Raw genomic sequence first — 14569 nt, 5'->3', positions numbered from 1 at the left:
AGCAATAAATGATGGGCATGTAATGTGGCTGGAATGCAGGTGGTCATGTGATCAAACCTCAAGGAAGATGTCCAATGACAGTTGGCAACCCTAGTTGGGACTAAAGCCACCTTGCTGCATTTCCTCATTAAAACACTATGTTCATCATGGAAGATTATGGTAGTTATAGCCTGGCTAGACCCATTGTTGGGTACGTAGATACAGGGATCCTTAATCATGGACTCCCTTCTCTCCTACACCCCCCCAATTACTTTTGACTATAACTAGAGTCATAGAGCAATACAACATGGATACAGGCCCTTTGGCCCAACGAGTCCATGCCGATCATGGTGCCCACCCATCTAGTCCCAATTTCCTGTGTTCGACCCATATCCCTCTAAGCCCCACACCTGCACATACCCATCCAAATGCTCCTTAAATGATACTGTTGTACCTGGCTCAACAACTTCCTCTGGCAGCTCATTCCATGTACTCACCACCCTCTGTGTGGAAAAAGTTGCCTAAGTCCCTTTTTAAATCTTTCCCCTCTCACCCTTAGCCTATGACTCCTAGTTTTGGACTCCCCTACCCTGGGGAAAAGACTGCTACTATCCACCTTATCTATGCCTCTCATAATTTTATACAACTTCTATAAGATCACCCCTCATTCTACTACATTCTAAGGAATAAAGATCTAGCCCGGCCAACCTCTCCCTGTAACTCAGGCCCTCAAGTCCTGGAAAAATCCTCAAATCTTTTCTGCACTGTTTCTAGTTTAACCATGTCTTTCCTATAACAGACTGATCAAAACTGTACACGGTACTCCAACTGTGGCCTCACCAACAACTTATACAATTACAACATAATGTCCCAACTTCTATACTCAATGTCCTGACTGATGAAGGCAAGTGTGCTATACACCTTTTTCACCACCCTGTCTACTTGTGATGCCACTTTCAACAAACTATGCACTTGTACTCCTAGGACCCTCTATTCCATTACACTCCCTAGTGCCCTACCATTCATAGTATAAATTCCATGCTGGTTTGACTTTCCAAAATGCATCACCTCACACTTGTCTGAATTGAAATCCATTTGCCACTCCTCAGCCCACTCCCCCTGTAATCTATGATGACCTTCTTTGCTATCAATAACACCTCCTGGTTTCGTGTCATCTGCAAACTTACTGATCAAGCCTTGTGTATTCGCATCCAAATCATTTACATAAATGAATAACAAAGGTTCCAACATCGACCCCTGCAGCACACCACTAGTCACCGGCCTCCATTCCGAGAAATAACCTTCAACCACCACCCTCTGCTTCCTACCTCTGAGCCAATTTTGAATCCACCTAACCGGGTCCCTAACCTTCCAGACCAGTCTACCATGCGGGACCTTGCTGAAGTCCAAATAGACAACATCTACTACCTTCCCCTCCTCTACCTTTTTGATTACCTCCAGTAGTTTCGTCAAGCATTACTTCCCAATGCACAAAGCCATGCTGACTCCTCCTAATCAGACACTGTCTATCCAAATGCTGGTAGATTCTGTCCCTCAGAATTCCCTCCAGTAACTTCCCCACTACTGACATTAGGCTGACTGGCCTGCAGTTCCCTGGTTTGTCCTTTCTACCTTACTTAAACAACGGAACAACATTAGCAACCTTCCAGTCTTCGGGAACTTCACCAGTGGCTAACGATGAAGCAAAAATCTCCACAAGGGCTGCAGCAATTTCTCCTCTAGCCTCCCACAAAGTCCTAGGATGCACTCGTTCAGGCCCTGAGAATTTATCCACCTTAACTATGTCATGTAAATAATAATATTACCAAACCACACCCAACAAACTATTAAAGTTAGTTTTAAAAAAATAAATAACCTTGTCTTTGGCACAAACTATTTTTAACTCTAATCCAAAAGGCTCTTGGCCAACATTAACCTAGATTTCTTTGCACAAGGACCTTCATTTTATATCCAGTCAAAAAGCATTTTGTGTTCATATGTATTCTGCAAATATAGGTTACGCAAAGTCTAAACACATTTTGCATAGAAGTTGCACAGTCTGTAAACACCTAATGAACTGCATGGTCTGTACACAGTTTACACATATCCACTTGAGGTTGTGCACAAACTAAACATAATATTCTAAATATAATGTATTATTAGTCTAACAGATTGCCAAGAGCCTGGAAACACACTCTGTGTTATACAGGGTATGAGGAGATTCTACTTGTTTGTTTATACCATTTATAGGATACATGCAGGAAAGTGTGTGCATGTACACACAAGTATTATACTGTCTGTATGCACATGGTATTTGCTACAGTAGTGTAGTGGTTAGCATAACGCTATTACAGTACCAGTGACCCAGGTTCAATTCCGGCTACTGTCTGTAAGAGTTGTACATTCTCCCCATGTCTGCGTGGGTTTCCTCCGGGTGCTCCGGTTTCCTCCCACATTCCAAAGACATACGGGTTAGGAAGCTGTGGGCATGCTATGTTGGCGCTGGAAGTGTGGCAATACTTGCGGGCTGCCCCAGAACACTGTATGTAAAGATGCATTTCACTATGTGTTTTGATGTACATGTGACTAATAAAGATACCTTATCTTATCTTTGACCAGATTCATTCAAGAAACACATGCTACACACAAAATACGAAGGATATATTTGTATTGTATAGATGCAACATATAGAATTTGTATCACAGTAATGACATTTACGCCAACTGGTCTATGCTAGTGTTTTGACACCACATGAGCTTCCATCCTATTTACTTCATCTCACTTTGTCAACATAGCCTTCTATTTCTTCCCATTAGATGCATCTGAGTGATCTAATGCACTGCCTGAGGTAATAATTAAAGGGTAAAAATGGCCATGCACAAATGCTCTAGTTAGAATTCATCGGTAAGACCCCTTGGTAAATTATATGGTTGAACGCTGAGATGGTTGTACTGACTGTGCAGATCAACTGTTAGTGTGTGTTGATTGACACAGTGGTTCCTCAAAGTTGATGTGAGGAAAAACTGATCAAATCTGAAGCTGCACAGAATGAGTGAAGGGGTTAGTGATGCTACTTGGCTCATTGCGAAGAAATGCAGTGAATGTAAAGGATGAGAATATAAGCAATCCCAGGGCAAATTGTGTGGAACCAGAAGTTCAGTAAAGTGAAGCTCTGGCGGTCCAGACAATCCATTTCTGTGGCTGTCTTGTCACATAAATGAGCTTGCGCTGATGTGATATTAAGAAAGTGATATTAAGTACTAAAGAGTTGTCTCTGTAGGGAAATATTAATCACAGCAGCTGGAATGTTCATTAATTTATTCATAACCAAATATTATTAATGTATGCAGTTATTGCATATTTTATGTGCTGCAATATGATTACAGCAATTATCAAGATCCAATCACCCAATGAATTATAAAACCAAACACTATTATGAATGACGTGAAAAGTAGAGAACAAGAAAATACTTGTTCTTTCTGAAGACCAGAAGCAATTTGTTCCAAAACAGTAAGGATCTAAAAGGAGTGAGAAAAGGTTAAGCACAGACTTGCGAGCATCAACGGGGATAAATGGTTACAGCTATGAAGAGACACTCTAAGTGTTAGGGCTTTCTTTCTGCTGGCACAGTGAACGTTAGGTTAGGGGATGACTTGATTTACAACAGATCATTTGGCACAGCACGTCTGTGTTTAAGCCTTTGGAGGTGCTATCCAATTAGTTCAACTGCCTCTGTCATTTCTCCATAGCTAGAAAATTATTTCATTTCACGTTGTAATCCAAATTATTTCAAGATAATGGAGGGTAGTGATAATGTAAATGCTGATATCTTTCCCAGCAGGACAGTAATAAGGTTGGGAAATTTTTCTTTGTTCATGTGGGTGGTTGGAACCTGGAACTCCCTCCCACAAACCACTGCAGAGGCAGAGTCTGCAGATTCTCCTAAAAGGGACAGTTCCTTAGAGAGAAAAAGATCAATTAAGGGGTATGGGGAGTGAGCAGGAGAGTGGAATTGGCACAAGTGGGTTATTAAGAGAAGGGAGGGTGGAATGAGACTAATTGGGATATTGAAACACAGGAGAATGGGATTTGATAGAGGGACATTGAAAGGCAGTAAAGTGGAATTTGATTGAATATGATATTAAAGGATATGGAGAGTAAACAGCACAGTTGAATTCAAGCAACTGGGATATAATGAGTATTGGGAGAGAGCAGAAAAGGAGGTTTCAACTGAATAGGACTTATGGAGGGTGATTTAAATAGTGGAATTAGACTAGTAACATGTTAGCATTAGTTAGGTGATGTGGGGAACGGGTAACAGTGATTGGCTGCCAGAGAAACATAGGCAACAAGGCCGCAGTGATCATTGGTCTGTGGTATCATTAGGGATGCAATTGGTGATCAGGGTGGATGCAGTCAAGTCTGGGAGGGTGTTGTGGGTGGGTTGTAATCATTGGTTGGGTGTTGTGGGCTGGGGATCATCATCAGTCAGGGTTCAGAAGTGGTGGATAAGGTTTGTCAAGGTTCGTGAACTTGGTCAGCGTTACAGGGATTGTGAGGGAGAGACAACAGAATACTATGGATGTGACGACAAAGCATTTGCTGCACATCATCAGATGTCCTGCACATATCCAAAGTGTCAGTGCAATAAAATGTCCAATGCACACAGGACCTGGAACAAAAGTTGCGGATTTGCAATTTGCAACAAGCTCCTAATTTTCATTTGCAACTTTGTTATTCTGTGGAAGATGGATTACATCGCACACAAAAACATGGCACCATGTGATTCAATACCCAGGCCCCTATGATCATGAAGTCTAGCACAACACAGATCTATTCTTGAACATGATCCTGCCCTGATTCAAACGAGAATCAAGTAAAACTCCAAAATTGCAGCAATAGTTATCTCTGACTGCTTGCCACCTTGTTGGTGTGTTTCAATGGAATCAGTGTGGAACCACAAAGATTTTAATCACTTCTATCCACTCCTAATCAAATATTCATCCAGCTCTTTTAAAAGGTGTTAATTGACAAGATGCTTTAGTTGGAAGCTGATTCCAGTGAATCACTTCTTTGTAAGAAGGAAGCTCTCTTTGATCTCAATGATGCTTGTTCATTAGTGGTTGCTGTTCTTAATTATTTAAGTTTTTGTGATACTTATTGCTGAATTGCTTTGAACTTAGTGCTGAAGTACTTAAAACTACATGTAGGTACTTATTTCCTTAACAAGTCTTCAAGAGATAATGAAAGCAATAGTCCTGGCCAGAAAAAATGGGATTAGACAATTTCCTCTAAACTATGCATGCCGTAAACAATGACTATTTTAAAGCATTGTAAAACTCTGGTAACCTGCTATCTGACTATTTAGAACTCCTGATGGCTTGGCACCGGGCTCACCAGGTGGTTTGCTGTGCTCTCATTAAACAGACCAGAACCCTGGTTCCTGTGCTCCCTTCCAACTGACCAGAGCAATTCTCTTCCATATACCTAGGTCCCAATTCCTTCTCCTGGTGTCCCACTTCCTGTGCTCCTGTTGAACTTATTGGGCTCACTCAAATTTATTACACTACCACATAGCAGCTAAAAGAAAGTGAATTTTAAGTGTGTTGGGATATTAATAGGAATAACATTCAATAGTCCAGAAAATCTGCCAATCCATTGCCACTAAAGCACCATGACTGCCAATTTATTAGAGTTTTACTATTATTTGTATTGTGCATCCATTCCTCCACTCACTGCACTCTCCCCATTTTCAATCATACTCATTGCCGTTGTCTCAGTTATGAGCTCCGTTTGCTTTTAGTTGGATTCTATAAATTGTTTGTTGCAGTGTTTTCTTTAAACAGATTCCAAATACTGTAGAATAGACCAAACCTGCTCTATATGTCAGTGCTCTTCTAACTGTGTCTTCAATAGTTGAGAGGCCTGAACACTAAATGAAGTTATGACTGAGTTTGAGAACTTGCATTTCGATAATCGGTTCTTTTAGTGCCATATAGGGCTATAAAACCACACTGTGGCCTTTCACTGGCCCAGCTTGAAACTGTACAGGGGTGAAATAATTGGCTTGGTTCCTACAGTTGCAATTGACTAAGGATATTCGTGAATGGCTAACAGCACTTGACCAATATGATTGCCAGCGGTAAAGGTAAATGGTGAAATTGTTGGGGACTGTAACCACAAAGGATAATTTCTTTGTAATATTTTATCTTCAACTTTCCCAAAACTAACCCAAGTACAATAGATTGCATTCCTTTTATGTGCTTTTCTACACTTCCAAGTGGCCAGCTGTTAAAATTTCTGGCCCTTTTTTTTTAATATTTCAAGATGTACTTCTGAATTTTTCATGAATAAAGTTTGTAATAAGGAATATTCAAGTTACTGTAATGTCATTCCTATTATTTAACATTAGTACTTCATTAGTTATCAATCATTTACAACTCCAAAGCAAAAAAAGTTCCAACATAGAATTCAACGAATTGGTGTGCAATGGAGAAGAGCCTTAACTGTAGCCCTGTGCCACATAGCCCTTGCAGTGGTTCAGCACCTCTCTTGGTACATAGTCATTGACCTATGAGCGTGCAAGTTTGCAGCCCCTGGTTATGGACAACATATTGGAGTGAAATGGTCTAACTAGAAAGAATGTTCCAAGGCCTCGCATTCAACCAGGATTCATTCTTTTTTTAGTGGCAGTGGGAAGAGAATCTCCACATTCAACAGTGACAGAAGAGTTTCCTTACCCTCCTCTTCAAAGGATTTCAGCATCCTCAAGCAGTCATTCACTTTCTAGGCTCCACTCTGCGCTATTTAATCAGAGACTGGTTACTGGGAATGTCAGAATCATCCCTACCTGCCTGATTCCATCATACTTCCTTTGCTATTTTAACATATCATGGTTGGAAATTCATCTGCTCCTCTGTACTAACAGGATACACAATTGGCTTGATGGTAGAAAGCAGAGTGATGATGATGGAAGGTTGTTGTTCAGACTGGAGGCCCGTGACTAGTGGTGTTCCCCAGGGCTCAGTGCTGGGCCCATTGCCATTTGTCATCTATATCAAAGATTTGGATGAGAATGTACAAGGCATGGTTAGTAAGTTTGCAGATGGCACTAAAATAGCTGGTGTCATTGACAGTGAAGATGGTTATCAGGATTTACAGAGAGATCTTGATCAGCTGGGTAAGTGGGCTGAAGAATGGCAAATGGAATTTAATTCAGATAAGTGTGAGGTGTTGCATTTTGGGAAGACAAATCAAGGTAGGACATTCACAGTGAACGATAGGGCCCTGGAGAGCGTTGTAGAGCAGAGGGACCTAGGAGTACAAGCACAGTTCCCTGAAAATGGCATCACATGTAAACAGGATGGTGAAGAAGGCTTTTGGCATGCTGGCCTTCATCAGTCAGGGCATTGACTATGGAAGCTGGGATGTTAACACTGCAGTTGTATAAGATGTTGGTGAAGCCACATTTGGAATATTGTGTTCAGTTTTGGTCACCGTATTCTTGGAAAGATGCCATTAAGCTGGAACGAGTGCAGAGGAGATTTACGATGATGTTGTCAGGACTCGGGACTGAGTTATGGAGAGAGGTTAAGCAGATTGGGACTGTTTTCATTGGAGCATAAGAGAATGAGGGGTGATCTTATACAGGGTGGTCAGTATATGGAATGAGCTGCCAGAGGAAGTGGTTGAGGCAGGTACATTAACAAAATTTAAAAGTTACTGTGACAAGTACACGGATAGGAAAGATTCAAGAGAGATATGGGCCAAATGCAGGCAAATGGGACTAGCTTAGGTGGGAATCTTGGTCAGCATGGACCAGTTGGGCTGAAGCCGGTTGCAGCTCATTTCCATGCTGTATGACTCTAACTGTTCCTCTGCCTTGTGATGAATTTCTATATCCGTTCTTCAACAAATCCCTAACATCACAGTTCTACCCTAAGCCCTTAACATACTGCCACCGTTTGTAATGATAAGGGGCTGTACTGATTACCTAACATGTTAAAATATTAACACAATAAAACTCCGATAATTCAGCATCTGATTGTTCAGAAATTCTGATGGTTCAGCATCTGGCTCACATAGTAGTCTGGAGTGTGAGGTGTGTGACTCGGTCTGGAGTGCTTTTATATTTCCTACTTCCTTTAAACTCACTGGGTTCAGAAAAAAATTATACTACCATGTAACAAGTAAATTAGTGAAATAAGTGTGTTTGGGTGTTAGTAGGAGTACTTCCAATAGTCCGGAAAATCTGCTAGTCTAGTACTGCCAATGGTGCTGGATTATCAGAATGGTACTGCAGTCTCATTAAATGTTGTCCTTAAATTAACAAATCATTTCTTACCTTCCGGCCCCCCTTTATAAGTATCAGAGGCATTCTAGTTGTGGGCCACTTATTCTTGGGGACTAATGGTTTGTCACAGTTCCACAAGACAATAATCTAGGATCAAAAAAAATGTTATTGATAGATGAAAATTATATGGAATTACTTTATATTTATAGCACTAATGTTGGCTACTCAGCCCAACCAGTCCAAAGCAAAATAATGCAGATGCTGTAAATCTAAAACAAAACAGACAATGCTAGAAATGCTTAGTGCATCAGGGAGAAATCGAATTGACATTTCAGGCCAGTGACCATCAGAAGCTAGTTATAACTCACCAAGTGTCTGTCTGTCTCTCTCATTTTAATGGAAATATTTATGCAGAAATCAATGGGGAATGATTTTTTAAACTTAAAAAAAAATTATGTTTGGGAGCCATGCAGGAACAATCCAGTTCTAGAGAAAGGTCATCAAATTGAAATAATGCACACAAAATGCTGGAGGAACTCAGCAGGTCAGGCAGCATCTATGGAGGGAAATGAGACCCTTTATCATGACTCAAATTCTGCCTATTGAAATGTTAACTCTTGCTCTGCTGAATGTTTTCAGTTTTTTCTGTTTGATACTCATTGCTGCTGTTGAGGCTCCTCCCTACTTCAGGCCTTTCCTATGGCATTTATTCTCCTTACTTCCACAGTGGGCTAAGTTTATTGAGTACATTCCCTGGAAAGCAGAGGTTGGTTGGTAATGATCTTTCAGAGTACCTTCACGTTGCACATCATCGTAGAAACTAGGAGGAATAAGCCACTCAGCCTGTTGAGCCAGCTCCACCTTTCAATACGATCATGGCTCATCACCTGTCTTAATACCATATTCTTGTAAGACTCTACAGGATGTTTTGATGAGGGTCCTAATGAAGGGTCTCAGCGTGAAATGTCGACTGTTCATTTCCCTCCATAGATGCTGCCTGACCTGCTGAGTTCCTCCAGCATTTCATGTGTGTTTCTACAGGATATGTTCAGGGTTAGCATACTGGATTTTCTGGGCACAAAAACCACTGTGAAGCTGGATGGGTCAGAATGCACTCTAGCAGCCATTGACGAGTATACAATTTCATGAGGACCATCAACTCTCTGATACTTTGCTTACTATGAACATGTGATCCCGCTTAAAATCCACTCTTATTCTTCTGGTGCAATACTAAGGATTCTATTGGAGGCTTCACCTTCAAACCAAAACACTTTCTCTCCCAAAAGGTGAATGTGAAAGATTACATACAACTATTTTGTGGAAAAAGAGGGAAGTTCTTCCTGGGGTATTGGGGTAACATTTATCCCTCAACCCACATTATCAAAACAGATTATCTTATCACGTTGCTGTTTCTGAGAGCTTGTCCAAAAATTGGCTGCCACATTTCCCAGAACGTGGCACTTAGGAATGCCCCGAGGTTGTAAAAGGTGCTTAGTAAACACAAGCCTTTCTTTAAGCTTTTCTTTAGAAGGTGCATCTGCAAAGGAAGTATGAAATTTCAGCTTAATGCTGGACAAAGGCAGTAATGAGATGTCAGTGGATGTCCTTTCTTCTTCAGTGATACAAATAGAGTTATAAAGAACAGAAGAGGAGGCAAAAAGGAACAGAATAAATACGGAGCAAGATGACAAAATTAATTAGAGCAGCATCTGTTACATACTTGTGCACAGTACTTGGATTTTGCCAGTGCCAAGATTAATTTGATGATGGGCTGAGACTGGGATACCAGGGGTGAAACTGCATGAATCAATGCAGTAAATTCCTTCTTGGGAGTTAAACCTGTAACCACAAAGTAACAGCGAATTAGTCCTGAGCAGTAGTGTATTAGAATGGACTCAATTAGTAGGCACTGCATTAGAACATTCCAAAAGTAAAATAAATTCCTGTGGGAGCTTTTATCAAGTAATCCTCTTTGTATGTATTGGTGTTTCACACTTACCCATATCCAGGTAGTAGAAGGGGTAATCTGCTGCATGTGTGGAGTATTGAGGGAGCACGAATAATCCTCCAGGCAGTTTATTCCACATGAGTTTATTTCTTGACACATGTGTGAATATTCTGTCCTTAATGATCTGCAAAGCATAAGTGAATTGGGTTAATCATCAACAGAGAAGCAGCTGCACTACAAGGCTTCATTTATTGAATGCTTCTAAGCATTGGCTTCCTTGACTTTGACATGCATCTTCCACACTTCAATGTTTCTGGATTCTAGGTCATTAACCCAACCAGTTTGCTACTGTACCATCAATGCCTGTGCTATCTAGATGAGCTGAAGTCATGTAATTTACCTGGGCAATATTACCTTGCCATCTGGTGGGAAGGGAATAAACTTGTTCTGTGTCACTATGCTCCCCGAATTCCCACAGAGGTTGCCAGGTTGTTGTACGATATAGAACACCTAACCAGCCCTCTGACTGGATGTAAATCACCAACTACCTCTCTTTTTGTCTCTCAGGTATATTAATTGGAAATTTGAATGCAGAAGTTATAATGCTTGATGGACACCGTTCAAATATTGGAAAATGCTTTATGCAGTAAATATTTGTATCTTAAAATCATGCAGCAGCAATTTCAAGTTGTTGCTTTGGAGTAATTGTTAAATGTTACACAGGAATAAGGCCATTTCTATCTTGCCTCAATAAATTTCTTAAAACATCCTGGGGAAAAAATAAACCACAGTACTCTGTAATCAGTATGCCAGTCAAATATTTCCCTAATCCTAAGAAACAGGAGGAGTCAAAGTTGTATCTTCATCAGCTGAGCAGCCAGGCTGAAACAGGACTTTAACTGTTCACATAATAAATGTAGTCAAATAGTCCAGTTCAGTCAATTCCACGGTACATTGAGTTTCGAATTAAATCTATTCACAGATGGAGAATAATGACTGTGAATTTACTGTGGGAAATACAACAACTAATTGATTAATTGACCACTGATCAACTCATGGAGCCAGGATTTTTTTTGCAGATGGATCACTGATGTCAGCAATCAGAGTATCTCTGACAGTTCCTTCTCCCTCACGATGTAGCAAGGCTATATTAGACCCAACAATCAACACAGCCATCTAAGTATGTGAATGTGTGGCAAGTTTGTAAGGGAGTGGGATGTTGGTGATTGTGCAGGAGAGGGTGTGTTGGTATGCTTGGTTGTTGAGTGTGGGACTGTGAGCACAAGTCTTTTTACTTTTCCTACTGCTAACCCCTTTTGCCTTGCTCCATTATGCCATTTGTCACTTACTCACTTCCACCTTAAAGATCTTTGCTTCCTCTGTCTCCACTTTCACTGGTCTGTCTTTGCTCAAAACTGGTTACATTTCTGATTTCTTCCATTTCTGACAAGCTTAATTTTGTTCCTCTGTTCAGTGGTGCTGACAGTTTTCCAAGTTTCATAGTATCAAAGATCCTTTAGGAAAGGACATGGTCATCTAACCCAACATATCCATACTGGCCTTGAGAGATTTGTCCAAGTTACTCCATCGCTTCAGGTTGTTAATTCCAAAAAGTCATGCAGCACTTAAGCAGGCCCTTCAGCCCTTCAAGTCCGCACTGACCATCAAGCACCCATACGCACTAATCCTACAGTAGTCCTTCGGTTAGACCATACAAGAAGTGAAACTGCATGAATCAATGCAGTAAGTTTCTTCCTGGGAGTTAAACCAGTAATTGCAAAGTAACAACTAAGAAGTACTGAGATGCGGTGTATCAGTATGTACTCAGTTAGTAGGCACTACATAGGAATGATTGGAGAGCCATTTCAGCATATTGCCTATTGCAGGGAATTTGTGGAATGTTTCACTCAAATTCTATAAAGTCCAATAGGTTGTTTTTGATATCTTAAGTACCATATAAGTAGAATTTGATTTTGTCTTTTCCTCAGAACTTGATTAACGTTGGTATTTTTTCAAAGTACATAATTTTGCTTTGCTTTTCTTTCTTCTCTCTATTATTTTGCTTTCCATGATTTACACTGAATTCAAATGTGGTGTAAGGAAAGAAAGCAAGGGTACCTTCAGCTAATCTGATGAAGAATCTTCATGGGGTGTCTAAACCAGAAGGTGTCATTCCAGATACTGAATTCTCTCTAAATTATGGCAAGAAAGCAAAATAAAGGGAGGGAAAGAAAGTATGTTTCAAAATCTGTATTTTTTTATTTTCCCAAGTTTGAAGGAAATGACATAAAATCAATTTCCATTTATATGGTCGTTAAAATGTACCAAAACATCCTAAGGCACTTCATAAATATTATCAGAAAAACTGATAGCAAGCCAAAGAGTAATTATTGGCACAGGAGAGCACAAGTGTTTTTTTTATATATCAGTGAGGCTAATTTTAATCAGTGATTCAAAGTGAAGGAAGTTAGATAGGTGAAGGTGTGGAAAGGAATACCAAAGAGTAGGGTCTTCACACCTGAACATGGGTAACCTATTGTGGAACAATTAATTTTAGGGGTGAAGTAGAGGACCATAGAGGTCCAAAGGTTTTATAGGGCTGCAGAAGATTACCAATTTAGGAAGGGGCAAAGGCACAGAACAATCTGAAGGCAAGGATACACCAGAGTTAACTTTTCATTGCTAGGGAGATTGCTAGGCAGTAATTATTCATTCCATGTAGTTAAAAGACGATTTGGATTCATAATATGCCAGCCCCAATTCTTTCCAATTCAGCCCCAACCAGGTATGCAGTAGCTGCCGCAATCTCATGCCTTCTATGTATTTTAAGCAGAATATCTTGGCAAGCTATGGTATACTAAACCTGACAAGCATGTGTGGATGCTGGAACATCCTCCTAAAATCTGGATAATAACAACATTGTTATCCCCACTATTATCAGAAAATCAGGCCCTTCTCTCACAGAGCCTGTCCAACGAGAATTGCTGATCATGATTAGGAACAGACGTCCAGCGATAGAGTCCTAGAACTATACACTACAGAAATAGGCCCTTCGGCCCACCACACCCATGCCAGTGACTGGCTCTGCCTCCACCATCTCCTCTGGTAGTGCGTTACAGATATCAACTGTGTGTGTATGTGTGTGTGTGGGGGGGGGGAAATTACCTTCAAATCCCCTTTAAAATCCTTCCCCTCACCTTAAACCTATGACCTCTTGTTTTTGATACCCCTACCACAGGAACAGGATTCTGATTACTTACCCCATCTATGCCTCTTATAATATTATATCCTTCCATCAGGTCACCTCTTAGCCTCCTTCATTCCAGGGAAAACAACACTCTCCAATCACAACCTCATCCTTCCTATAGTGTGGTGATCAGAACTGAAGACAACATTCCAAGTGCGACCTAACAGTGTTTTGCGAAATTGTAACATAAATGTCCCAGCTTTCACATTCTATGCACTGACCTATGAAGGCAAGCATGTCATATGCCTTTTTCATCATATTGTCCTGTGTTGCCACTTTCAGGGGACTATGCACTTGACCCTTGATTAACCCTAACCTCCCAAGTTCTGTCCATCAATATTCCTAAGCACTCTGCCACTTACTGTACAGGTCCTACCCCTATTTTACTTTCCAAATTGCATCACCTTGCACTTGTCAGGATTAAATTCTATCTTCAAATTTACTAATCATGCCACCTACATTCATATCCAAGTCATTAATATATATCACAAACAGCAAGCACCCCAACACCGACCACTGCGGCATACCACTGGTCGCAGACTTCAAATCAGAAAAGGAACTTTCCACCACCGCCTTTACCTCCTATCACCAAACCAATTTTGGATCCAATTAACCAGCTTGCCTTGGATCCCATGTGCCTTAACCATCTGGGACTTTATAAAAAGCCTTACTAAAGTCCATACAGACAAAAACAACCACCCTGCTTTCATCAATCTTCTTCATTACCTTCCCAAAAACCCCTGCTCAAAGTCATGCTTACTATCCCTGATCAGCCACTGTCTTTCCAAATGTACATAAATCTTATCCCTTATAATTTTCTTCAATAAATTCCCTACCAGTGATATAAGGCTCACTGGCCTGTAGTTACTTAGCTTATCCCTGCTGCTCTTACAGAAACATTAGCTAACCTCCCATCTTCACCTGTGGCTAACAAAGATGCAAAAATCTCTCAGAGCCCTAGCCATCTCTTCCCTTGGTTCCCACAGCAATCTGAGATAGATCCCATCCAGCCCTAGGTATCTGCCCACCTTTATAAATCCTATGACATCAACCCCCCTCCTCCTCCTTTGTGCTGACATGCTCTAGGTTATCCCAGTGCACC

General features: G+C 40.7%; 1 protein-coding gene across 1 annotated transcript in view; it reads right to left on the bottom strand.

Moving 5' to 3' along the window:
- The window catches only part of LOC127581615 (exostosin-1-like), a 215688-nt gene that overhangs the window by 21287 nt on the left and 179832 nt on the right, over positions 1-14569 (bottom strand). Inside the window, exons 5-7 of the mRNA XM_052036128.1 lie at positions 10272-10404; positions 9993-10111; positions 8324-8419 (exon numbers count right to left, since the gene is read on the bottom strand). Of these exons, the coding sequence (XP_051892088.1) occupies positions 8324-8419; positions 9993-10111; positions 10272-10404 (348 nt within the window). The remainder of the gene's footprint in view (positions 1-8323; positions 8420-9992; positions 10112-10271; positions 10405-14569) is intronic.

Source organism: Pristis pectinata, chromosome 22, assembly GCF_009764475.1.
Source record: "Pristis pectinata isolate sPriPec2 chromosome 22, sPriPec2.1.pri, whole genome shotgun sequence".
Classification (NCBI taxonomy): Eukaryota; Metazoa; Chordata; class Chondrichthyes; order Rhinopristiformes; family Pristidae; genus Pristis; species Pristis pectinata.
Note: the sequence above shows the minus strand (reverse complement) of the source record. Positions and strands in the feature narration are given on the sequence as shown.